Source organism: Pocillopora verrucosa, chromosome 9 (assembly GCF_036669915.1).
Source record: "Pocillopora verrucosa isolate sample1 chromosome 9, ASM3666991v2, whole genome shotgun sequence".
Lineage (NCBI taxonomy): Eukaryota > Metazoa > Cnidaria > Anthozoa > Scleractinia > Pocilloporidae > Pocillopora > Pocillopora verrucosa.
In genome coordinates, this window is record NC_089320.1 from 12,261,281 (window position 1) to 12,285,534 (window position 24,254).

The 24,254-nt window shown below is 36.8% G+C and overlaps 3 protein-coding genes across 11 annotated transcripts; 2 read left to right on the plus strand and 1 right to left on the minus strand.

The window, feature by feature from the left end:
- The first annotated feature begins 1 nt into the window (after position 1).
- Positions 2–23,875, plus strand: LOC131797034 (ephrin type-A receptor 4-like). Of its 6 annotated transcripts, none has more exons than XM_066172225.1 (23): positions 2–129; positions 571–628; positions 1,877–1,949; positions 6,477–6,554; positions 11,674–11,762; positions 12,015–12,100; positions 12,625–13,255; positions 14,191–14,238; positions 15,095–15,457; positions 16,204–16,406; positions 16,520–16,583; positions 17,246–17,354; positions 17,490–17,539; positions 18,170–18,313; positions 18,578–18,654; positions 18,895–19,000; positions 19,132–19,193; positions 19,696–19,794; positions 20,244–20,360; positions 20,981–21,130; positions 21,499–21,543; positions 22,044–22,195; positions 22,656–23,875. In XM_066172225.1, the coding sequence occupies exons 5-23, from the start codon at positions 11,696–11,698 to the stop codon at positions 22,897–22,899; spliced, it is 2,817 nt and encodes a 938-aa protein (XP_066028322.1). In that variant the 5' UTR covers positions 2–129; positions 571–628; positions 1,877–1,949; positions 6,477–6,554; positions 11,674–11,695; the 3' UTR covers positions 22,900–23,875. The 6 variants fall into 6 exon arrangements, with proteins under 6 accessions (XP_066028322.1, XP_066028323.1, XP_066028321.1 ...); XM_066172226.1 differs by having other exon boundaries at positions 1,877–1,943; XM_066172224.1 differs by lacking the exon at positions 6,477–6,554.
- LOC131797054 (esterase OVCA2) lies at positions 97–5,742 on the minus strand. Of its 4 annotated transcripts, XM_066172231.1 has the most exons (11): positions 5,618–5,742; positions 5,100–5,207; positions 4,992–5,014; positions 4,564–4,637; positions 4,377–4,442; positions 3,806–3,924; positions 3,380–3,392; positions 2,557–2,619; positions 2,176–2,313; positions 1,550–1,609; positions 97–723 (listed from the first exon to the last, which is right to left on the minus strand). In XM_066172231.1, the coding sequence occupies exons 2-11, from the start codon at positions 5,115–5,117 to the stop codon at positions 647–649; spliced, it is 651 nt and encodes a 216-aa protein (XP_066028328.1). In that variant the 5' UTR covers positions 5,118–5,207; positions 5,618–5,742; the 3' UTR covers positions 97–646. The 4 variants fall into 4 exon arrangements, with proteins under 4 accessions (XP_066028328.1, XP_058970655.2, XP_066028329.1 ...); XM_059114672.2 differs by lacking the exon at positions 5,618–5,742 and having other exon boundaries at positions 5,100–5,251; XM_066172232.1 differs by lacking the exon at positions 5,618–5,742 and having other exon boundaries at positions 3,806–3,900; positions 4,564–4,633; positions 4,931–5,251.
- LOC131798917 (phosphonoacetaldehyde hydrolase-like) lies at positions 5,146–6,430 on the plus strand. The gene has a single exon (XM_059116580.2). The coding sequence runs from the start codon at positions 5,178–5,180 to the stop codon at positions 5,910–5,912; it is 735 nt and encodes a 244-aa protein (XP_058972563.2). The 5' UTR covers positions 5,146–5,177; the 3' UTR covers positions 5,913–6,430.
- Positions 23,876–24,254: the final 379 nt, after the last annotated feature.

The window sequence follows — 24,254 nt, forward strand, 5'->3', positions numbered from 1 at the left end:
AGGAGTTTCAGTATTAGCCAGTTACCGACGGTCCATCGCCGCCTATAGGATTTCTTACCGCCGAATTCATACAGCACCTTCCCCTACACAAACGCCTTTTATACCGATCGCCAGCCGCTTATGGAAAAAGTGAGAAGTTTTATTTCCATTATATTATCATTGTTATTATGTGACAAACATAAACTGTCCATAACATGGGTAACTTATTGTTTATCAACATCTTTTATGACGTGTTTTCTCTCCCTCTTTTTGTGAGGAACAATTCTCCGTTTACTTTCGCTTGGTCAAGGCTCAGTAAAGTACAATTTAAAATCATAAATTTCTTCTTTTTGAACGGATCCTTTACAACTTCGCCGCGCATAGCTAAAATATCTTTGACAGGAGCTTTAAAGAAACAAAGAATTTAAAATAATAGGTCAAACCACGATAAAGAATACATTGACCTCTCACTCCCCAGGAATTAACCTGGAAGTCTTAACTAAAATTTTCCGGGAACGCGCCTGATCATGACAAACATTAGCTATGCAGACTAAATATTCCAAAATTTTCCCTTTCTTATCTATGCTGCAGAACACAAAAATTGTTCGAGGAAAGCACATGACGGTACTCGGTGTGGCCATATTTTACGGTAAGAATGTAACATTTGTTAAGTCTTCTTCATGAACTGCTCTAGAAACTCTATGTAGACCTTCTTTTGAGGAGCTTGCGTTGGGACGAAATGGCCTAGAAAAAGGTAGAAAAAATGTTTTAGATATTTCATGCACGTTATGACGCTGATTTCTAAAACCACGCGACCTTAAAAAGATCGATCATAATTGTAAAATACTATCGACTAGATTCTATCGTTTCAATAGCCGACAATACGTTACACTGTATACGAAATATATTTTTTTGACATGTGGATAGGATAACAAGTTACCTATCAAGCTTTGCAGTTTAACCGCAAAAAAGTCAGAAAATTTTCTTGTTTCAACAAGGAAGCATGAATTCTTGCAGACTTCCTAAATTAAGTAACAAGATCAGTCGCTTTGAATTTACTTATCAGATTAAGTCATCTTATCCAAATTTGTTCAAATTCCAATGTAAAATTTTCCGGGTTCGAATCCACAGCCGGAAGCGGAGCTGATTTCCAAATATGGCCAAATTATTCTACTGTAAATTGTTTTCGTTGCCATGCCTCCTCCCTTTCTCCTGTGTGATCCCTAATTTGTCTGATCATATAGCATCCAAAAACATTGGCCCCCTCCAGGGGCGAGAAAAAGTCCCCAGTTTGATCTGCAGCACTGCCAATGAAGGCCTGCCTGCAGGATTCTTTGTTATGTGAAATAATGATTTGACTTGGAAAGAATTGGACACCAAACCAAATTAACCCCAATAGACATGCCTATCAGTGACTGAAATTTGGCCATATAACAACTTTTCATACAAAAGGAAATAAAAGTGAGCCAATTACAAGGCGGAAATATATCTAAAGAGTGAAAACCAAATATTTTCAACACTAGGTCATCATATCAGGTCAAAAGGAATTGAGATATAGACATACACTAACCTCCAGGGTGGTTAAGAGTGGTATGGTTAGAAAAATGCTTCAGAAGATCTTCACTGTTTTCTATTTCATTGATTTAAAATAAGACACCAATCAGTTGCCCTATCTTTCAATGGCTTAAGTGTAAAGAATATTGGAATCCCTTTCAGAAATGACTGTGTAGGGACATGCCAAGAATGTAGGAAGGTAATTTATTTACATTTAGGTTTAAATGACAGAGAGGTAGAGGGCTGACCAGGGATGGTGGGGTAGAAAAAAGCTAATTATCTTGATTATTTGCCTACCTATTCATCAAAATATTTCTATATTTAGAAATGTTGTTTCTATTAGTTTCTTACTCTAGCTCAGTGTCACAAAACTAAAGAAGGGCTATGCAGGGATAGATGGAGGACTGAAGGTAGAGGTAATTTATAGCTTAAATTCAAACTGTTTTGTAGGCTGATTTCAGTACAACCAAACTTAGATGTGGGGTTCAGTGAAGTATTGCTGCCATAAGCATGATACAGATTCATGGTTCTAAACAAATATGACATTTTAAGACAAATGCAAGGAAGACACCTGTACAAATGTACAAGTAAAGGAAATAAATTTTAGTGCCACTTTAAAGTAACCACCAGCTGAATACATACCCTTAGGTATGACTCTGTCTGTATCACCAAACACATGCAGGGTGGGGCATGTGATGGGTTCTGTGTAGTATATGCTGTGTCCTGAAGATCTTGACTTGAATGCAGCCACAAGAATGGCAAATTTAAAACTTAAATAACCTAAAACACAATGAACGACAAAATCGATTACACTGTAGGTCCCAGCCTATTTCAGACACTATCCAAGAAGAGAAGAAATAAATGAGTGGATGAATTAACATTACCCAGGGTAGACAAAATGGACCTTTTCTTGATTGAGCAGTGATCACAGAAGTTAATAATAATTTCATGATACATTAATAACAAATTCATGATAGCTGAGAGGGTTACATCTACTTTGTACAGTCAAGAAAACAGACATACCTTGTTCTCTTAATGCACAGAGAATCGAAAGGAAACATGCCCCTTGGCTAAACCCAAGAACACCTATTTGATAAACATCACATACATGTATAAGCAGCTAAATAATATCTTTTAAGAAGTCCCAGCTTGTGTAATATTCTCCACTTTATCATATGTGATTATAAAAAGTTCTACAAATGGTTGTTGAATAGTGATGACTGCCCCTAAATAATTTTGATGGAATATTAACACTACTAGGGTTTCTAAATTTTTTGAAGTACAGTGTAGGCGTCAAACTCTAGAAAAAGTAGGTAACTTAGACATGTTATCAAGTAGCCGGTAGAATTTCGGCAGTCACTGGCTTGTTTTTAAACCCCTGCACTACCCTCTGAATAAACTGCTACAATTCCCTTATACCAGTTAAAACCATCAAACATGAGATGCTTTGTTAAAACCAAAAGCATTTATCAGTTGGACAGAGTTTTATCACTGTTATTAAATGGTAATAATCTATCCTGACAACAAGCATATTTGGTCTATGGAGAAAAAGATTTAAGGATATTTCACAAACATATCACCCTACTTTGCTGTTTGCTTCTTATAATAGCAATTGCATAGTTTAATGAATAATTATTCACTGGGTAAAAATTTATTTTGTATCTATACCATTTGAACTACATGCACAACAAAAGGCTTGACCATGGTAGTTAAGTGATTGAAATTATTAATCATGATAATTAAAAAGTACTTTTCTCTCTTCTTCAATAAAAAACTCCTCTAATGCATTTCGCTGGATAATTTCCTACAAGCATTACAAGTGCTCCTCAAAAATGAGATTACATACCATCAAATGGCCCCTGAAAAATAACATAAATACTAAATGTCAAAAAAAATGATAACATGAGAATTTAACAGGTAAGGAAAGGGCAAAACAAACAATACTAACTTTGTTGCTGCATACTAAAGAAATATCGCTGGTTACTGTACATATTTTATAAGATACTTAGAAGGAAAACTTTCAACAAAAACTAATAAATAGACATCCACACTTCTCAGTTATTATAAAATATAGAAAGGTAATTACAATTAGTAAATGAAATTTTTTCATTTCCAAGAGAAATTCATGAGAAAAATCAACCTTGTCTCCAGGGGTCTCTTTCTCACCCAAACAACCAAATGTGAGAAGAACATATTAGACACAGGGAGGAGAGGGGAACAATGAGATTGCATTTCCTACTACTGTATAGTGTTTGGCATCATGATTAATTACCTGGTTTGTAAAGGTGGCCTTGACAAGTTCAATTGATTCATCATAACCTTTTGAGACATCAGATGGACTAAGAGGGTCATATGTGTTATCTTCAGCTGAAAACCACCAACCATATTCATCTAATTAAAAGAACAAAAACTTGAGCTGATAAATTACTATAACCAATACAACAGCAATAAATTTAAGACAAGTTAACAAAAGAACTATGAGACATTTGACAAAAGGCCAATTTACCTGACGATTTTAAAATAAGGCTGACATAAGAACAAACTCGCAATTACTTTCAAGTCTAGCCAACACATTTTATTTGCATTATCTGCACAGAGGTCACACTCAAGTGGATAGCCAAATGGACAGGGGCTGGGCAGGGAATTGGTTTCTACTACTACATAGCAAATTCCACAAGAAATAAATCAATCTGCAAATCATCAAATAGTTGATCAAAAAACAAAACGTGTCAGTCAATCAACTCATCAATGAATTCGAGACAAGGCCAGCCAACCAGCAGCCACTAAGTGGCTTATCAATATTGTTAGCTACCCTTTATGTATAACCAAATGCATATAAATACCTTTGTTTGGAGAAGCAACATCACTACTGTTTTCAGCTGGGATTTTATTTGGTGCAGTTATATACACTGTTGTAAGAACAAGAATATAAAATGACAAAAAAAAAAATAAATAAATACCTTAAATTTAAATAATTGATATGCAATTGATGGACTATGAAAACAACATCCTCAAGCTAACATTTCCTACCAAATTCAAGTGGAAGTTTCTTAAGGTTCTTCCTGAAGGCACCAAGCTTCTCTTTACATGTCTTGGCACTCTGTCTTAAAAAACATATATAGAAAAAATAGAAAAAGGGATAAATAAAAATGATGACGAGTTTCCTACTTCTAACCTCGTTGAGTACGCACCTAGAGTTAGCAGAGAATGGAGACCCCATCGATCATTTGGCCGGGAGGGGGAAGGGCTTATAGAGGTACAATTGTAGCTCATTTATATACCCTTCTGATTAAATTTTCATATTTCTGCGCTACAAATTAACGGAAAATGTAACTTTAGCGAAACTAAAAAGCGTTCACAACACTTATCACTTCTGCAAACGCAGCTGAACCTCTACCTTCGCTATAAACTTCAAACCTCTCCAAATCTCTGGCTGCATCGTCATTTTGCTTATTTACCTGTATCCATGAAGTACCAATATCTAAAGAGCAAACATATATTAAAACTGTCAGCCAAACTTTGCTCTAGAACAAATAATGGCAAGTTTGTTTTTTGTAGTTTCTTACCCTCAAGCTTTCCGCCATCTTTGATTTCCGCTGTACATACCAGCCGCTTACCACTGGCTCAGTTATGACTTGGCAAAAATGGCGGACGAATGCATTAAAACAGCGAACCTACCGGCAAACATGAAATTGTTCGTGTTTGATCTCGCAGGCACAACTGTAGATGACTCGATTGAGGGTGTACCACTTGTGGCTATTGCAATGAAAGAAGCTTTCCGCAAAAATGGTTACAAAATCGACGTAAGCTTAGTCAACAAATACCGTGGAATGGAGAAGAGAGACGCTATTCAGAGTATCTTGAACGAACTGCACGAGTTAAACGGGTCAAACAACAGTTCATCTAACATCAGCGTCGACAGTTTATTTAAGGATTTCAAATTCTCTCTGAATCAGAATTTGTCATTGATTAAAAACGAAATCGCCGGAACGACTGAAGTTTTTCAAAAGTTGAAATCCACAGGGGCGAAGATTGCTGTTGGCAGCGGCTTCCCGCATAGTGTCGTCGAAACTATCACACATACCTTGAACTGGTCCAGCCTGGTCGATTTTGTTTGTAGTGCGGAGAAAGCGGGGCATGGAAGGCCTCATCCAGCAATGATCCATTCCGCTATGAAATTTTGTGGCGTAAAAGATCCACGATCCGTCGTCAAAGTTGGGGACACTAAGGTAGATGTTGAAGAAGGGAAGAACGCTGGCTGTTGGACGATCTCAGTGTTAACTGGGACACAGAGTAGAGAGTTTATTGCAGAGAGTAAACCGGATTTTATCATCAATAGCATTGCTAATTTACCTGATCTATTATCAAACGGAGCATGACATTTATCTCGAATGACTGTGTTGAACGATATGAATAATTTGAAATTCTAATTAAAAACAAAACGAAACCTCTCGTCTTGTGCTGAAGTCTGTCATAAAATGATTATCTGCAGGGTAAAAATCAGTAAAGGTTGGCCAAATCAGGAATGTTTTTTTCTGACAAAGGGCTTCTTATGGCCGACAGCAACCGAGTATTTAAACGTCACGGATGGGAAAATTAAACCCTGATTCACTTTTATTTCTGCGGAGATATGACGCTTGATTTACTCTCATGCGTTTTGGAGTAAGCTTCCAATTAGTCAAAGATTAAATGCGGAAATAGGTTAAATGTGTTCATGGTGATGTTTGCATCATGAGAACAATATTATTGTTGAAGGTACATGTGCTGGTAATCTAATGAAACTCAATTATGATAATAACTAAGTAACATACAGAAACTGTTATGTCTCTGAAGTGATTACTCTTTAAGGCCGAAGTCTTAGGTAAACATAAAATACAACGATTGTACTTCGTTTGAACTAATCGTCTTAATTCTGAATAGCAATTTTGTCACTTCTACTCAAGGTTACCAACACCCTAAACGTGTAAACCAAAATGCAGAGGTAGCCGGAAATACATCTAAATCTGTTAAAAAAAAAAAAGGTGAGTGAGGTGGTGAACTGAAGAGAAACTTCCCACTTCGAATTACTTGTTATATTTTTATCGCAATTCGCCACCGTAAAAACCACAATATTGAGGCGGAAAGCTGGAACTAGCATCCGGCCTTTTAAAACATTACTGAGAATCCTAATAATGCTCTCACGTAAATGTATAAGCAACAGGTGCAAGTTGAAAAGCCACTTGCACGTTTACAGCTTGCTTGGAAAGTAGACCTTTCCTTCAATTGGCTTTTAATTCTACAATATTTCGGCTTCTAGACATTAAATGGTGCTACACCATCGGGAGATTGGTTGAGCACAGCTAAGCTAAACTGTAGGCATCAAGGGTCTGAGCCATGATATAAAGCCTCTATACCATAGCAAAATTCTTGAGTTCATTTTTCAGGCCTCACTACTAAAGCAAATGCCACTGATGCCACTGATACCACTGATACAAAAAAACCACTAAATAGATGAATAGTGAACAGGTTGAAAGTTTCCATCGATACCCCATTGACCTTTGTTACTCGGCATATTTGCATCACTTAACTCGAGAAAGCGAATACAAACAGACCTACATGAATCTCTAATGATAAACACGTGAAAAAGAAAGGTCGAATAACAAGCTGGAGTTCAAACTGCAAGAATATTTTGTATGGTTTACCAAGTGTTTGAAGGTTAGTCCCCACAGCCGAGTCTATCTCACTAACATTCATATGCAATTACTTCACTGAAATAGCCAATACATCTTAAATTTGGAAACCTTTTATGTGACCTGAGCCGGGAAAAACCTTGGACTATAGACTCAGGCTATATAAGGATAAATCAAACACTAAGAAACTATTATGCACAGATCCTGAGACGAAAAAATACTTCACAACAATAGGTCCAACGAAAAGTGAAAAATACCTCCTATTCGCCGAAAAAAGCCCCTGAAATACATCAGTTCTATGCTTTGAGCAGACGGAAAATACACACAGTGGAGATAGCGAAACTTCAATTCTTGCTGTTGGAATGGCTGTTTGGGCAAACGTGTTCTTAAATATATCCACTGATAACTAAATAGAGGAAGGAAAACTGAATTAACCATTCCTCAGTGGAGCTAAGAGCATTGTATTTTCTCTCGAAGCCAATTTTACTCGATACCTTTAGACGATTAACAAGTCACGCATTTAACTATTGGGTTGCTTGAGCACTTACACATATTAGCGCTTTTAGAGGTCTTTTGTCTAGAGGCAGTCCATCATTAGAGCCTTGCGTTCCATTCATAGTTTATTTCTATAGCTATCAGACATAAGTCACATCTTTTACACATTTCACCCTACACTTTCTTTGTATATATATAGCGCGCCCGGAATATTTTCTCATCCCTGATGATGCCGTTGATCGGCAAAAGCTTGGATTTTAGATTTTACTTTTTAAACAGCAGTTTAAGGCCTCATTAGAACAGTTTTATATTTTTAATTCTGCTGCTGAAGGTTAACATGAACAGAGTACTTACACATGAGTTTGCTGTAATGATCAAGGTCACTACTAGTAAATCTTGGGTCATCAAACTATATAGCTACTTTCCACCAATAAAAAAGTGATAGTTATTAGTTCTGAAATGCAGAAAAAGACAAAGAGGACAATGATATACCAAGAAGGAATAAGGATGACTGTGGATTAAGAGGATTGTGACGGATTGCGGAAAAGGAAGACTAAAGAAATTTCAAAGCTCACCTATCGTGACATACTTAGTTCCTTTTTAAGTGCTGCGAAAGGATATAACGTCAGACATACCATTCACTTACAGCTTCCGGTTATCAGATATTCTGTGACACCTCTGTGTCCTTTGCTAAAAAAGTAATTTTCCTTCATTAGATACTTTTGACCAACCTTACAATAACAGTAACTTATGAAACAGCCATTTTTGCTGAGAATGTCCAAAGCTTTTTTATGACGTTTTCTAAAATCTATGGCTGAACTTACTCTGTTGCGATTCTTTGGCGCACATCGCTTGCGCGAGTCTCTCGAGGCCAATTAAAAATAACCGCGCTTCTAGCGAGAGACCGCCCTTAGTCGATCTCAGGATGTACTGAAATTGGTTAATCCTTTCACACGCCCAAAAGAAAAAAAGAAGAAAAACAATTTGAAACAAAAAGACAAAAATATTAAATAAAAAGAAAAATAACACAAAGTTGTAGCAGAGGTCACCATTTTAATAGGATGAATTACGACAATTTCAAGAACCTTGACAACCGAGGAAAAATTATTTGATAAACAGATCAGATAACAAAACTACGTCACTTCAAGATTAAGTTAGAAGAAACCACGCAAAGGAAACACTTAGAAAAAATTATTTGAACTGCATTCCATGATATTGTGGCTGAAAAGGGAAGTGGAATGACACCCCTCAACAGTAGCAGGATGGCTTGCCTTGGGGTCCAGTAGGTATAAAGTATGTTTCTATTAGAGAGTTTTATTGCGATAGGAATCCCAGCCTCTTGTCAAGTAGTTCAGAGAAGTTTGTAACCGGCGAGAATCTATAGATGAGTTATGTTAATCAGTGATTGAGGTTTTATAGCCTCTACTGATGTCAATGGTATTTATATCATTTGATATTAGCCGCTGATCATTTATCCGGACCCCCTACGGCAAAGTGCATTGTGAACATAACGTTCGTTTTCAAACCATATTATTATTAGACATTTGTAGATTTTGCGAAGGAAAATGTTTTCTCAAGCCTTGGGTCTTTATCAAAACAAAAATAGTTAAAACGTTTTCATAAAATATTGGCATTCAACTTCTTACTTCTCCTACTACTTTTAATTACCTGTTGCCTGCAGTGCTGGCCTTCTCGAGGTAACCACAACAATGAAAGCTTTGAATTCAGAATAAATTCTCTAGGTCTGACAACTGAACCAGGAAATTTCTTTTGTTGACCTTTACTTAATAAGTAATTTTAAAGCGCGTTAAATGTAATGTGATGCAACTATTTTGGAAGTATGTAAATTATTACCAAATCATGTCACGGTTGAATTGGGAAGTCACACGAATTGATATTAGTTTCTGAAAACCGCTGAGAAACATTAGTTATCAAGAATATTAGCTACGAAGAACACATGGATTTAGTTTGCTGATGAAGACAACAAGAAAGATAGACAATCAGCGTTTTGCTTCATGTCCTTTCCGTCTGTGAAATCAACTGCATATATTATTTTAATCGCACTTTAGCAAACATTGATGCATACGACCTTTAGTCGCTGGAAAACTACCGCGGAAGTCTAATTGCTATTACGCCATTTTGTCCTCAACCTGTTGTAATGGTAAATTCTTTTCGATCATCCATCAAACTTCGATCAACTCGGAACAATCAGTCAATTACTGGCAGCTGGTAAGTGTACTCTCTGTTAGAGAACATTAGATTATTCTTTAACAACACAACGATAGTTAATTGAGTCAAGCGAGTGGTTTATATCATTGTTTGCTCGTTTAAAGTTTTATGATCGCTTCTTTAAAGAACCCTGTTTCTATTTATTCGTCGTTTATAATCTTAATACATACTCTTTGACGTTTTCTAAATTTGAATCAGCGAAGGCGACAGAGAAAACATCGTTCCTTTAAGGGAACAACGCCGAACGCTTAAAACATTCTCTCGTGAGGAAGTCGATCTGTCTGGTGCAAAATATTTGAAAACTTTGTTGGCTTTTGACAGTATTTGGATTGCCTCATTAACCGATAGCTGTTGCCGTAAGGTTTTGATTGATTAAAGGTATTGCCATTACTAGTGCATTCCTGACTTTCGTGAACTGAGTTCGGACCAGAGTAGGTATTTACTGATGCATATTCATTCAGACTTCGACGTTAAGGACAGGTCAGTCTAAGTATGCACATGTAGATAATTAACATGAAGGGTTCTCACTGACCACTTGTTTATGGAAAGAAATTGAAAATGCATCCAGCTGCTCTTGCATACGGCGGAGAAAAAATGGCAAAAAGCTTGGACAGAAGCATGTTAATGTGTGACTTAATTGAGAAAGCAACATAAATGTTTGTCACACCACCAGGTAGCCGTTTCATGAAACCACATCTGGATCACAATTTTCATTTGTCAAATTGTCCTGGCTGCTTTATTTTCCGTGACCCGTCATTTTATATTTAAAACTGAAATTCTTTCTATAATACCATTACTAGAAACGATACAGCTTAAGCACCTTCCATTGTCATTTTCCTTTTTTTCGTTAAAATTACCGTGGAAGAATGAAATTGAAGTGAGAGGTCTTTCAGTTTTATTGTAAAGCATGGTAGAGTCAGTTTCACTCTGACCTATATGTTGCTAGGTCAAACTGACAATGAAGGCAGGGCATTGTAGGGCATATCTCTGACTGCGTAGACTTGTCCTTAACTAACTTTAACTTTAATAGTAAAAGATATTCTAATGCAGCGGATATGCAAACAAGCCAGATTTTAAACTTATGTCAACTGAGACATTTAAGAGAAATCGAGGCTCATTTTGATCAAGAGACGGTCAGGGAACATAATATAATTACTCAAGACTGATCGACTTAGTTACTCCGACGATAACATAATTCGGTTGTAACCAACAGTTCTCGCCTTAGTTTTATGACACGTAATCGGGCAACGTTAAGGCGACAGTCGAGTTTTGTTATGGGCACCTGCTTTGAAAAGCATCACGTATGTCAGTAGGGCACTTCCATGATGCTAACATGATTCTAACAGTAAGCAACCCGATGCAGTAAATTTGCATTTAACAGACGAAAGTTTTTCAATTTATCATCACTTTTCGAATAATCTTTCGTATAATTTAGATCAATCTGAAATGCGCTGTACATAATTGTAAGACTTTATAAGCAGTTGTTCATTACGTATCAAACATCCTACAATGGCACACAGCGATGTAATCCTTTCAGCTAAATCTCTTACATGTACCCAGTGCTTGCAGCGATCATTTTTTTTCAATTTTTAAGGTAACATTATGGCTTATTTTCAAAGTTCCATCATCCTGTAATAAGGGGAGGGGGTGGGGTGGGGTGGGGTATGAAACAAGCTACTTCCTTTAAGTTGTTTTGCCTTTTTTCATATATAGGGATAATGTATTTGATCTCTTGATTCAACAACAGGTCAACGTTCATCATATGCTGTATGGATCATTTTTTGGTCGCATTTTCAATTCTTCTACTTTTTGTGACCCTTTCATCCTCTGATCAAGGTATGTGGGATCAATAAAGAGGGTTTTAATGAGGTGATGGATTTTATGTTTAATGGTTAAAATTTTGACCATTTCACGGGTAACAGTTTTTTTCAGTTATGGTTGAATTAAGAAGTTTTGCGCGAAATTTTTTTTTACGACTTATGGTTGGAATTAGTAAATTTTTATGGCTATTGTTAATTTTTGACAGATCAGAAAAGCTGTCATATTTACACAACTTCATTACTAACCTTTCAACACATTTCTCTGTAGTGATTTTAGAGAAACAGCCAGTACCAAGTAAGAGCTGGATCTGGGAATCATCAAGGCCTTTTAGTTCATCCGGTGGGCCGGCCGGGGTATGATTTTATCTTTTAACTGTTGTTTTGCTTAGTCATCTGAGTTTAATTCATATTCTTCAATACCCTTCAAATATTTTTATATGTATTATTTCACAACGGACGTGAATTTTACATGGTTCTTAAGCATACTTTTCCTTTAAATAAATACTGAAATGAAGCTTGAGAAGATCCTTAGAAAATGACGCGATCTATCACAACATTTTCTTTTCTTTCGTATTTTTTCCCTTTCCGATCAAAAATTATCTTTTAAGCTGAAAACTTTCAGTAAGGAATGCTACCTGCAGAATTTTCCCGTGAAAGGTTGTCCCCTTTCACATGGTTTTAACTTCTCGTTTAGTCATAGGTCTACTTCAAGCACTGAAGCTGGAAGTTAAAACATGGATGTCCTCAATTAAAACCCCCAAAACACAGTGCTATAATGAATGAAATCCAGTGTTCCTCGGTTACAATCGAAAATAAGCTCTTTTTTTAATGGATAGAATCTAATAACCTCCTGATATATTATTTCAACTTATTAATAGTGGGTGAAGCTGACACATTACCAAACCTGTGATATTTCTCTGAATGGACACCCACAACCAAACAACTGGCTTAGAAGTAAACCTATAGGGATCCACAGTGGAGTGAAAGCAGTCCATATTACTATTGAGTACCTAACTAAGAACTGTTCGTCCTTTCCTGACAATGGAGGGAAATATTGTAAAGAGTATTTCGGCTTATACGTACATCAGTCTGAGCAGCAAACGGAACCTGACCCTCTAAAAAACAATGCTACTTATGACAAGATTGCTAAAACAGTTCCGTCAGCTCTTGGCAGCAGAGTATCTCAAACGTTTGGTGTAAATGTTAAAGGAAAATACATCGTATTGGCTTTTCATGACCAGGGTTCATGTACTGTCCTTTACTCCGTCACCGTTAAATATTATTTCTGCCCAGAGACAGTTCATGTTCGTGGTTTGGTGCACTTACCACGTACAATGGCTCCAGCCAACAATTCAGAGCCAGTTGTAAGTAATTGTATCAAAAATGCCGTCAATGAGCAAGGTATTTTAAGGGTGAACTGCCAAAGTGATGGGGTCTGGAACATCAGTTCACTTCAAGGAAATTGTATATGCAAGATAGACATGGAAAATGCAGGAGGAGAATGCAAAGGTATAGGTGATATGATAAATTAAGATAACCTGCAATTGTTGTTTTGATTTTTTAAAATTGTCTCTACTGACGGTAAATTGCCTTTGATAAGCGGACTAGTAAACACGTTCTCTAAGTGGCTACGTCGTGGTGTATACATATTGAAAACGTTTAGCATAAAATGTACGATTTCTTCATTTGTATTTCGTTCTAGCCTTTACCGTACTTAAACATCTTCCTTTTATTATGGCGTTTTGGATCAATGTCGGTATCAAAGCAATTGCGAACCTATCCATCGTTCCCCTAACCTGACGAAAGTGGCCTGATAGGAAGTTAAGGTTAATGTTGGGTTAGGGGAAGGGTAGGTGTGTAGTCGATCAGACACACAGTGATTCGCGTTTTTTTAGGTTAAGTTAACAATGTGACACAAGCATCAAATGTTATAACTCCAAATGATGCCGGAAAAATTTTCGTTTACTGCGTTATACTTATGGTCACGCTTGTGTCCCTAATTAAGTCCTCATACTTATAGTCCTGTTTATGCACATGCATAAAGCGCAATGTGAGGCAGCCAATAATTTTTTGTGGTCTCCTCCCTTGCTGGGGGTAATTTTGCATGTCGGTCAAAAACGACTTACCCAATAAACTTAACTTAGAATTAGGATTGAATGGAGTTCGAATGAAAAAATTAGGACTAATGTCAGGATATATACATACAATCAATTGGTGCTTTAGGTCTTTGTCTCTTAGGAGGAAAATTTAGTTGTGAATAAAGTGTGTGACTTTTTTCTAGAGTAGATCACAATGACCAATAAGAATGGTTTTTATCATGTTCGAAAGTACTACCTATAGAAAACGTTCAACTCCTGGTGGAACTTTTAATAGTGTTTGTCTTTCGTGAAGATTGACGCCATTTTTCAATCACCTCAAGATATCTATTTCCTTTCCTTCTTCAGATTGTCCGGAAGGTAAATACAATGATGAAAATGGCTTTAACTGCACAGGTAAGGGAGGAGGTATTACCAGTTGCTATAACCCTAGTTTTCGTTTGCCTTTTGTCAAATACATACTAAGAGTAGTCCCTCAGTACTTTCAATGGTGTATCTCTGTTAATCTGAATCGGTTTAGAATTGTCTCGGTACCTTCGATTTGAAAATATTTAAACTACGAGAGGGCAACAGTAGCCATGGACATCTCCTCATAGTTCTTTTTCACTTATGACAACTTTTAACGTCCTCGAGAAACATTTCCCTTCCATTCCCCCTTTCTTGCGCCTATCTTCAACTTGTATCAATTCTTCAGTTTCTTGATAGCAAACCTTGAGTAAAACTGTAAGTGTCGGAACAGATAATGTGAGAACACAAATATACGAGCATACTTTTAAGCAAAATGGAAGCTGCTGGGTTTACATTCTTACAAATATTGTAACACGCGGAATTAAATGTTAAGAAAAATCTTTTCGTCAAAATTTTAATCCGTGGGATGTAACCTGTAGAAAGTTTTCTCCTCTTCTGTAACAAAGGCCAACGCCCATCTATCTTAACTAATTTTTAAGGGGAAGTTTCATCACATTACGATTAGATTTGAGAATTAGGAGATATCCCCAGATAAATCACAGGATATTTCCCAGTTTAAGCTGGAGCGTACTTGACATACGTTTTCAACGTACTTGATGGATTACAATCTTTGATATAAAACTGCTATGGTCAAGACCTGGTCTAATTCATGGCTTGGTCGCTTTGTACAAGAAGAGTTCTACAGCACATATATTAAAAAATACACTTTCGTTACTGAATGACAATTTTTTTTTAAAATAAGTTTTTTTAGTATTTATCTGCTAATAAATGTGTTTGCCTTTAGCTATACCATCAGCACCGCAAAATGTCCAAGTTATCTTTGTCAACCAAAGCGCGCTGCAGATACGATGGCAGCTTCCTGCAGTGACCGGTGATCAGACAAACGTATTTTATGAAGTTGAATGCCATCAGCCTTGTGAAAGTGAAGACAAAAGCAAGTGCGTTGATAAAGCTTGCGGGAGTGACGTCATTTTCAAACCAAGAAAGGATGGCGTGAACATCACTCACGTTATTGTTGGAAACCTTACGTCATTTGTAAACTACACCATGAAAGTGTATGCTAAGAACCGAGTAAGCAATGTGGCGAAAATAAAACATGGAATTCAGGCGAACTTCGCGGCAATTACCATAAGGACCAACGGATCACGTAAGTCAGTGTGCAAACTCTTATCTGACTGCTTATTTCTCAAAAAAAATAGGTAGAGTTAGGTGGAACGTTATATTTCAGGGCTGTTTTCCTGTAATTTTTGCAAAGAACTTAGTCTGAATCAGTGAAGTGAAGAACAAGATTTGTTAATGTTTTAGTAGCACTTACAGTAAATCGTATTTTCAATTAAATGATAAAATATATAAATTATAAATGATAGAGGACTTAGTAACTCTTAGGCAGAACTGTCTGAGATATGATTCTACATGCAGATTAAGGTTATTCCACTGTCTAGCTATTTTAGTGCCTAAAGTGACTTAGGGAGTTTGACCAATCATGTCCAAACATCTTCAATGGTTAAAGTGATGTTTGTGTCAATTATCGTTTCCATGACAACCAATTTTAAACGTGCCGTTCTACTTGTGGTCTTGCAAAAACTTTTTCTTTTTCTTAAATCTGTAATTTTTTTAATCAAGTTGAAAACTCATATCCAAGATGGGCAACGACTTTTATGCCGAAATTGTTAACCAAAAATACACATTGCGTTATAGTTTCTTTTCCGACCATGCGTAATTTTGGGATAACACAGTTTCGCCTTTTTCTATGGGAAGATAAAGAAGCTTCATTGAAACAAGTGCAATCTCTTTCGAAGTTTATTGTGTCGACGTAGAAATTGCGAGGTACATCAGAGTTGATTATACTGTTGAGCTTCATGATGGCTTATTCATTTCTGTTTAACAAACTAGTTCCAGGTAAACCGGAAGTGTCTGTTGGACAACCGGAAGAGACGGTGGTTGTATCTTGGACTCTAAAGGAAAAGAAAGGCATCATCAAAGAGTATCACGTGACTTACGTAAATGAGGATGATTCGTCTGAAACCAAGACTCTCATCACTAAGAAAATGGAAGCGCAGTTTGATTTGAAGGCGGGAAAAACTTATGAATTTCAGGTAGGCAGAGCTTTCTCCAAAGTTTGAATTAACTTAGGCATCAGTCAACGTCGCCCTCTTATGCTCGTGAGGAAGAAACCTTTTCGATAAAAGTTTTACTTTTACCTCCCTAGATATTTGCTATAAACGATATCGGAAGGGGCCCTGCTGGGATCAAGATGTACACGCTGAGAAAAGGTTAGCTTGTTCAACGATGTTGAGTCAATCTTCTGTAAGATTGGCATTATTGAACTATCAGCTAATGTATCCTAGTTATCACATTTTCTTTCAAACTATTCCCGTAACTTCAGTGGAAAATAAAATGAGCTAGAAAGGAAATTAAGTTCTTTAAAGTTTTAAGTTCATACGCTGGGCTATGATGACAACAACGAGATCTATTTACAGACGACTAGAACCTAGATTTATGAAAGCTTCGTCTTGAGGCTTTTTACAGTTAAACAGATAGGAAAGATTATAAAGATATCGCTAATACAGACACCCAATCAAGGTGAAAGGAGAAGATTACCACAGCTTGTAATTGACAAATTTTAAAGATAAGTCTCTTATATTGAATTTTTTTTTGGTTGTGAGGGCGTAATCCGTGAAGTGGCTCCCTTAGGCCAGAATGAAGGAAAACAATAATATTAATAATAATATTAATAGATGAAAGAACTAATGACAAAAATATGGGTGAAGTACCTTGATAGGATAATGATAAAGAAAATAAGAAATTGTGTTTTTTGCAAACCTAATGATAAATTCAAGCTAATTTTGCCTGATTGAAAATAATTAGCTTTTGTTTGCTCTGGCTGTTTATGATTGAAATGTTAAATAATTTTTGTCGTGATTAATGGTTACAGATAACTCGAAGAAAATACAGCTTATTGTTTACATAGCTGGGGGAGGAGGAGCACTGCTGCTTATTATACTGATTGTAGTCATTGTTGTCTGCGTCGTGTCTCATAGAAGGTGAGTATTTTGCAAAAAATGAGGCGGTTTTAATGTTGCCTAAGATCAGGTCCTGATTTAATTTAAATTGGAGCGAAACTCATCGTCTTTATCTGAGGTATGATGTGATGTATATATTTATTTGTGTTTAACTAGGAGAAGTAAAAAGAGCGTAGAGGAAGCCTATATGCAAGCCCTTCAGCAAGGTAAGACTATTGGATATCAGTACAGCTAGCATTGTACCTCAAAATCTGCGATCCAATTGGCTTCGTTACTCATTATCTATCACGTAATAGACAGCGAGTAAAGTGTGCGGTAGTGAACAAAACGAAATAAAATAATGGACTTGTCTCATTGCCCGGATCAGATTTGAACGACTTGTAGAATTACAATATCACAACTAAAACAATCGCTGTGATTAAATGTCTCCAATGATAATCTTTTCGTTAAGCGTTTCTGCTCTTTTCTGAAAACGATAATTTTAAGAATATTGCTCAAGTGATTGACAGAGTTTCTGCATTTTCTAGTGATTTGCTTAACGCTCGACCAATCAGCGTCAATGTATGTTTACAATCACCTGACTAATTGTAAATAAATATGCGTTTCTGCTCTCTTCTCTTTCGCTACTAGTCTATCGAAGCCACTTATACAAATGGAACTGTGCTGTTACCAAATCATAACATATTGCACTTAAAGCAAATCAATTACGTATTTATCCAATATTGGCCATTCGTAGATAGAAAAGACATTACTTCCTTTGATTACACACCGTAATTGAGATGTTAGTTTTAAAGGAGTGATGTAAGTTAATATTTCTTGAAACTCTCCATCTTTAGGAAATGAGCTACAAACCACGAATCCTCGAGACAAGCGAACTTACATCGATCCTAACGACTACATCGACGTGCAAGAACTTCTGACATCATTCACGACTGAACTAAAAAGAAGTGACATTAAACTCGACGGAGTTATCGGACAAGGTAGATGTTTTACTAGGATCAATGTCAGGATCTAACCAACTGGGCACCTATTCCTCCCTTAACTCAGCTCTAACTTTTATTTGTTATGAGTTGATTGTTGTTGAGTCAGGGAAGGGGTAGGTTCACAGTTGCACAGATGCTGAGATGATATTTTGATTTTAGCATATATTGATACCTACAGGTCATCATATTCAGCTTTTGTACAGCTGTCATACAAATATTCGTCAGATAACTATTCGTTATCTAAGGTGTTTTCTTCTCTAGGGGAGTTTGCGGATGTGTACAAAGGAATATTAAAGTCTCGTGAAGGCAAAGGAGTGGTTGCTGTCAAAGTCTTGAGGGTCAGTCCCGTCATGCATTGCTCTGATAAGATGTAGATCATACAGTGTAGCTTAAATCATTTAGTCAGACTAACTCTACTTATTTTTTGCTAGTACGTGAAGCTTTGCGTTCGCTATTTCGTACTTGTTTCTTATCCCATCACTGATGGCGAGATTCATAAATCCATTACGTAAAAGAATGTTAATGTTGCTAAGATAAATGCACTATTTCGTTGAAATGTTCCTTTTTCTCCATTTCAGCCTGGTTCCAGCGAGAAAAATCAGAAAGATTTCCTTTCCGAGGCGTCCTTAATGGGCCAATTTGATCACCCAAATGTTATCCGCCTCATCGGAGTGGTGACACGAAGTAAGAAGAGAACCGAATAATTTGTATTAAAGACTCGACGGTGAAATTATGATGCTACTTTGTGTCAGCAATAACATACTGTTATTTATAATGATACGAGATTTAAAGTTGATTGATTTCTATGTTTTCAGGTAGACCAATGATGATCCTAACGGAATTTCTGGAAAGTGGATCACTGGATCACTTTTTAAAGGTTCCATACTTACATCTAGTTTTCTGTATGCTTGGTTACGTTTCGTTGGCAATAGACAAGAATAACGAGTTGGTACTTAATCTCGCCTGGCGAGGGTTTAAGAATATTCTCCTGCTAAGAACAACAACAACAACAACAACAACCAAAAACAACTACTCAAACCTAATCAAAAGACAGAAAAAAAAACTGATTGGGTGGCTTGTGGCTTGTTCTTGTAACCGCTCATTTTGTGTCTAAAGCACCTTAGGTAGTAATTGTAGTGTTTTAAAAGTTGTGTCGATTATGCACTTTACCTACACCCTTTACACCCTCACATCTGTATGCATCTTCTCTACACTGCTCCTGTTACATTTTCCAATGCCACTAACAAGGAGAATTTGTTTAACAATCAAGAGCGTCTTTAATGTTTGATATAGCAGTAATTCTGTAAGGAGAGGTTAGATCCCCGTCCTCTTAGAAGACTAAGGGTTAAACGGTACCGGTTTTTCATGTTTTCTCATAGGACCGACAGGGTCAGCTGACGAGCCTTCAGTTGATTGGAATGGCTAGAGGCGTGGCTCACGGGATGAAATACCTGTCAGAATTAAACTTCATTCATCGGGTATATATGTATCTTCATATATTTCATTTTATCGTTCGTTAATTTGGATCTTAGCATTGGTACATAAATAGTGGTTGCTCGTTCACTGTTTCTAGGTAGGTTTGGAATTTGGATTCAGTTGATTTATTTGGAGCTAGGAAAAACATAAAACCTGGAGAATGAAACTTTCGTATCAGAGAAGAGAAAATATAATTCTCACGAGACATCAGTTGCCCCAAAGTGTGAGGTCAGCGTTCTTCGTTCTTCCCAGGATTCCTAGTCAGCTTCAGTTTCAGGGCGATAGTCTCCATATATAAAAGTGACGAATTTAACGTAAAGAAGGGTGTTGTTCTTCAGAATCTAAACGCATTTGAACTTATTCTGCATTGATGCTTTGAATTTGGTTGTTACGCGTATACTTACAACTGATTGAGTACCAAGAAGTTCTAATTATGTTTTTCTTTACTTAGGATCTGGCTGCTCGCAACGTTCTTGTGGGTGAAAACATGTTGTGTAAAGTATCGGATTTTGGTCTTTCAAGAGAACTGGCGGAGGACGATGAGGCACAAGCTGAATACACGACACAGGTAAATTTTGACTTTTTGAAAATCGACAATGACGTTACGTTGCGCGCTGATATTTGCGAGTAATCTGACGCAATTGTGTCAGATTGACAGTAAAGACCACGTGTTTCCTATTTCACAGCCTTACCTTTCTTTTGAGTGATGCATGCCACCCACTGAAGCATGCTCATTCTTGTTTGCTTTCTGTTCAAGTGAAAGACTTCCTCAGAATTCTGACTTAAATGGAAAAGTACCTTAAAGTACCCTTGTAATAAAAATTTTTCATATTTGATTTTTCACATTTACGGGTACGTTGTGACTCTCTCACCTACCCAGCCAAATTTCATATCGTCACGAGAGACAAGTGGTTGTATATAGACCGTTCCATTCGAGATTTCGCGGCCGCCTTTGTTTGACTATGTTTCGGAAGTTCATCTGAAGGCTAGGTGCGATTTCAGAGGAAGTGACGAACAACGTGAAGTACCAGTTTGTTCCCATTAATCAAGTCTCCTTCTGATCTTTAAGTACCTTTTCCAACACCCATTAGTAGAGGCCAGTACTAAGCGAAGGTAGAGATTTTTAGCGAAGAAAACATGTGACCTGCATCCTTTCAAATGTATGCCTTTGTTTCAATTACTCTGAAGGGGGGTAAGATTCCAGTTCGTTGGACAGCCCCAGAAGCGCTTCAGCATCGGACCTTCAGTTCAGCTAGTGATGTTTGGAGCTTTGGCATTCTAATGTGGGAGATCACGTCATATTGTGACAGACCTTACTGGAATTGGGACAACTTCGATGTAAGTGATACCGCGTGATAACGAACATTATCATTAACTCCGTAGAAAAGAGCGATAATCGGTTCATAACAGCAGCAAGCTTTCATTTACGAGAATTTCAACTTGTCTCTTTTCCTAGAAGTTTTAAATGAAAAGTTTCTTTCAAAGCTGGGGTTTATTATTGTAAAGGGGCAACTATTACGCCCATCTGGTATTAACATTTCCTGAGCCTCACCGACTTATTTCTTAAATTATTTTATTTTTTCTAAATAATTAAGTTGAAGAAATCATGATCGAAGGTTTTTCTTTATGAATTTATTAATGAATTAGCAATTTAAATTTGTAAATTAAAACTTATTAATTAAAACTTTTTTATAATTTTTCCCAAGGTTATCAGGCGAGTGGAAGCTGGATACAGATTACCACCTCCACAGGTAAATCTTGCAATAACAAACATGTGACTGCTGAATGACTTTTCCTTTGCGTTTCTGCTGTTGATGTCTTGTTCTTAAACCGGGGTGTCGTGGTGGTGGAACACCACAGCAAGCCAGAACAATTAGAAAAAGTTGCATCACTTATGACCAAGATTTAAAAATCCAGAAATAAAAACATTACTTGAACGCTTATTTGTAATACTTTAGGAAAGTTGTTTTGAGCTTTGTCGTCGTTAGGACCATTTTTTGGTTATGTCAAAATAATATTTACCTGAACCTCCTATAACGATCGGTAGGATGCTAATGAACCCCCTCATTGGCGTTCAATATACTATGGTCCGTTCTTTAAACACTGTCAGAGACGATCCCCACTCCCCAATTGAAAATACAATCACATTAAGAATTTAGGTGAAAACTCTTTAGGAGGTTTTAAAATATTTCAAAGTTATAAATCATTTCTATTTAAAATTCACCCTTACATAACTTTTCTGTTTGAACAGGGATGTCCGAAAATCATTCATAGTTTAATGATCGAATGCTGGCATAAAGACAAAACCAAACGGCCCAATTTTTCTGATATTGTCACCCGCCTGGATGAACTAATTCGATCCCCTGAATTTCTGAAGGGTGGTTCATCCTCTCTCCCAGAGAGGTAAGTTTCCATCTTATTATAACAGAATGTCTTTTTCCGTCACGGAAAGTAGCCAAGCATCATTGATGAAGATCACTTTCTCTCATTTGATTTTTTTTGTCTTTTTTTATGTCATCTACGAATCTACGAATGTAACTTTCACTTCTCCTTGATTTCGTACTCTCCATCTTAACAAAAAAAAAAGAAGGGCTTGAAGGTCTTCCAAATTGTCCTCTCTTGATTTACGTTAAGCGGACTACAGAGCAATTGAACATGTCGTATCTTAACCAGTTGCATTCGAAAACATCCAGGGTATTTAAATTTAGGTGGCGGACCCGGGGGACGCAGAAAGATCCTACGTTACAAAAAATGAATTGAAGTGAAAAAGCTCAGACAAAAAAGAAATTCAAGGCCTTTTTAGTCCTTAGTTAAAAACGCTCCCTTATAAAATCGTTAATAATTTATTTATACATTATTCCAGTCCTAAAGCAAACCATACCCCAGAATTCCAGTCAGTAGAAGAGTGGCTACAACACATCAACATGGAGAAGTATTCCGAATTGTTCCGAGCAGCACGAATCGATGATATGAACAAAGTCGCTGAACTGAAGGAAAAGCAATTGAGAGAAATGGGCATCAGTTTGATTGGTCATCGAAATAAAATGCAAAAGAGTATCAATGCTATGAAGTCACAACATTATAACGGTGGCATGAATGCAGATTAGTGGCTATGATGTAATCAAGAAAATGCGATTCCTGCTACATTTCCTGCTTGAAACTGAGCTGGTGATCAACAAGCAGTAGGAAATTCCTTCCCTTTTTTACGAAAGAATGTCGTCAAATGTCTCGAATGTTTTAGGGACCGGTCAATATTTTAACGCCTGGGTGGGGGGCCTTAGGCTATGTCGTATTCTAATGAACCCCCCCCCCCCCTCGCTTGCAGTCAACTCTCTGTGGTCCTCCTTTTATACTCGGTCAGCGGCGACTAATCTCCCCTTCGTACCCCTGAAACCATGCGATTCTCCCCAGAAGCCTCCATCCCCCCGCCATCCCCCTCCTACCCAGGCGATAAACAGTGACTGGTCACTTTGATTTACTAGTTCAAAGTTGTCGTACCACATTTCCTTATGTTTTGGAAATAGAGTCGTTAACTGCCTTTAATTCTATTAGATTTACTGGTTAAAAATTTCCAATGATCTTTCCTTATGTTATGGAAGGAGAGAACTCTTTTTATTTTTTAAACATTATACGAACTATTCGAATTCTGACCAAGATTGTCATTTACGAAAAAATTGTGATGCGACTGCTCAAACAACAGATATGACTTTGGAACTTGGGGATCAAAATCCTCTCTCCAGTAGAGAGAACTTAATTTTTATATTGCCTAGGTACATATTTTATTTTGAAGAAGACAGTGCGTGATTCTGATATTCGAATGTGAGTCTTTTTTCAGGAAATTTACGAACTTTTCGGTATTTTACAAGAACTTTCATGTGCATTTTATAATTTTTGAGTGTATTACTCCATCACAGAAGGATTAATTACTTGGCTATTTCAACAATTTTATTTTTTGATATATTTTTTACTCCATGGACAGTTTCATCATTTCAAATTATATCAATAACCTACCTTAGAATGATATCATATTTGGAAACAATTTTCTTGAACTTGAGGAAAGAATAAAGCAAATACAGAAACAAATTTCTGGTTTAAACGCTGTTTGAAGAAACCGTTTATAATGATGTGAGCACGTATTTTACAATCCGAAGAGGAAACTAAGGTACATGAAGGCAAGCATTGATGTAAAGCTTGTTTATTCAAATTACACTAACTTTACCATAACCAATTCAGAAAACTATGTTCATTTCTGTATCAAGGTTGTTTTTTGAACACCATTTCACCATTTCTTTCAGAGAGTCTGCTGGGTTGATTTGAAATTTTTCACGAACCGCTAATAAATCAGAATGAATATATATTGCTCATACAATTCCTTGGTAGTTACATTTTTATTACCCTCCCTAATGTAATCTTCGGCGAAATAATTTTAGTCCAACTCTGCCCATATCCGGCAGGGAGCAAA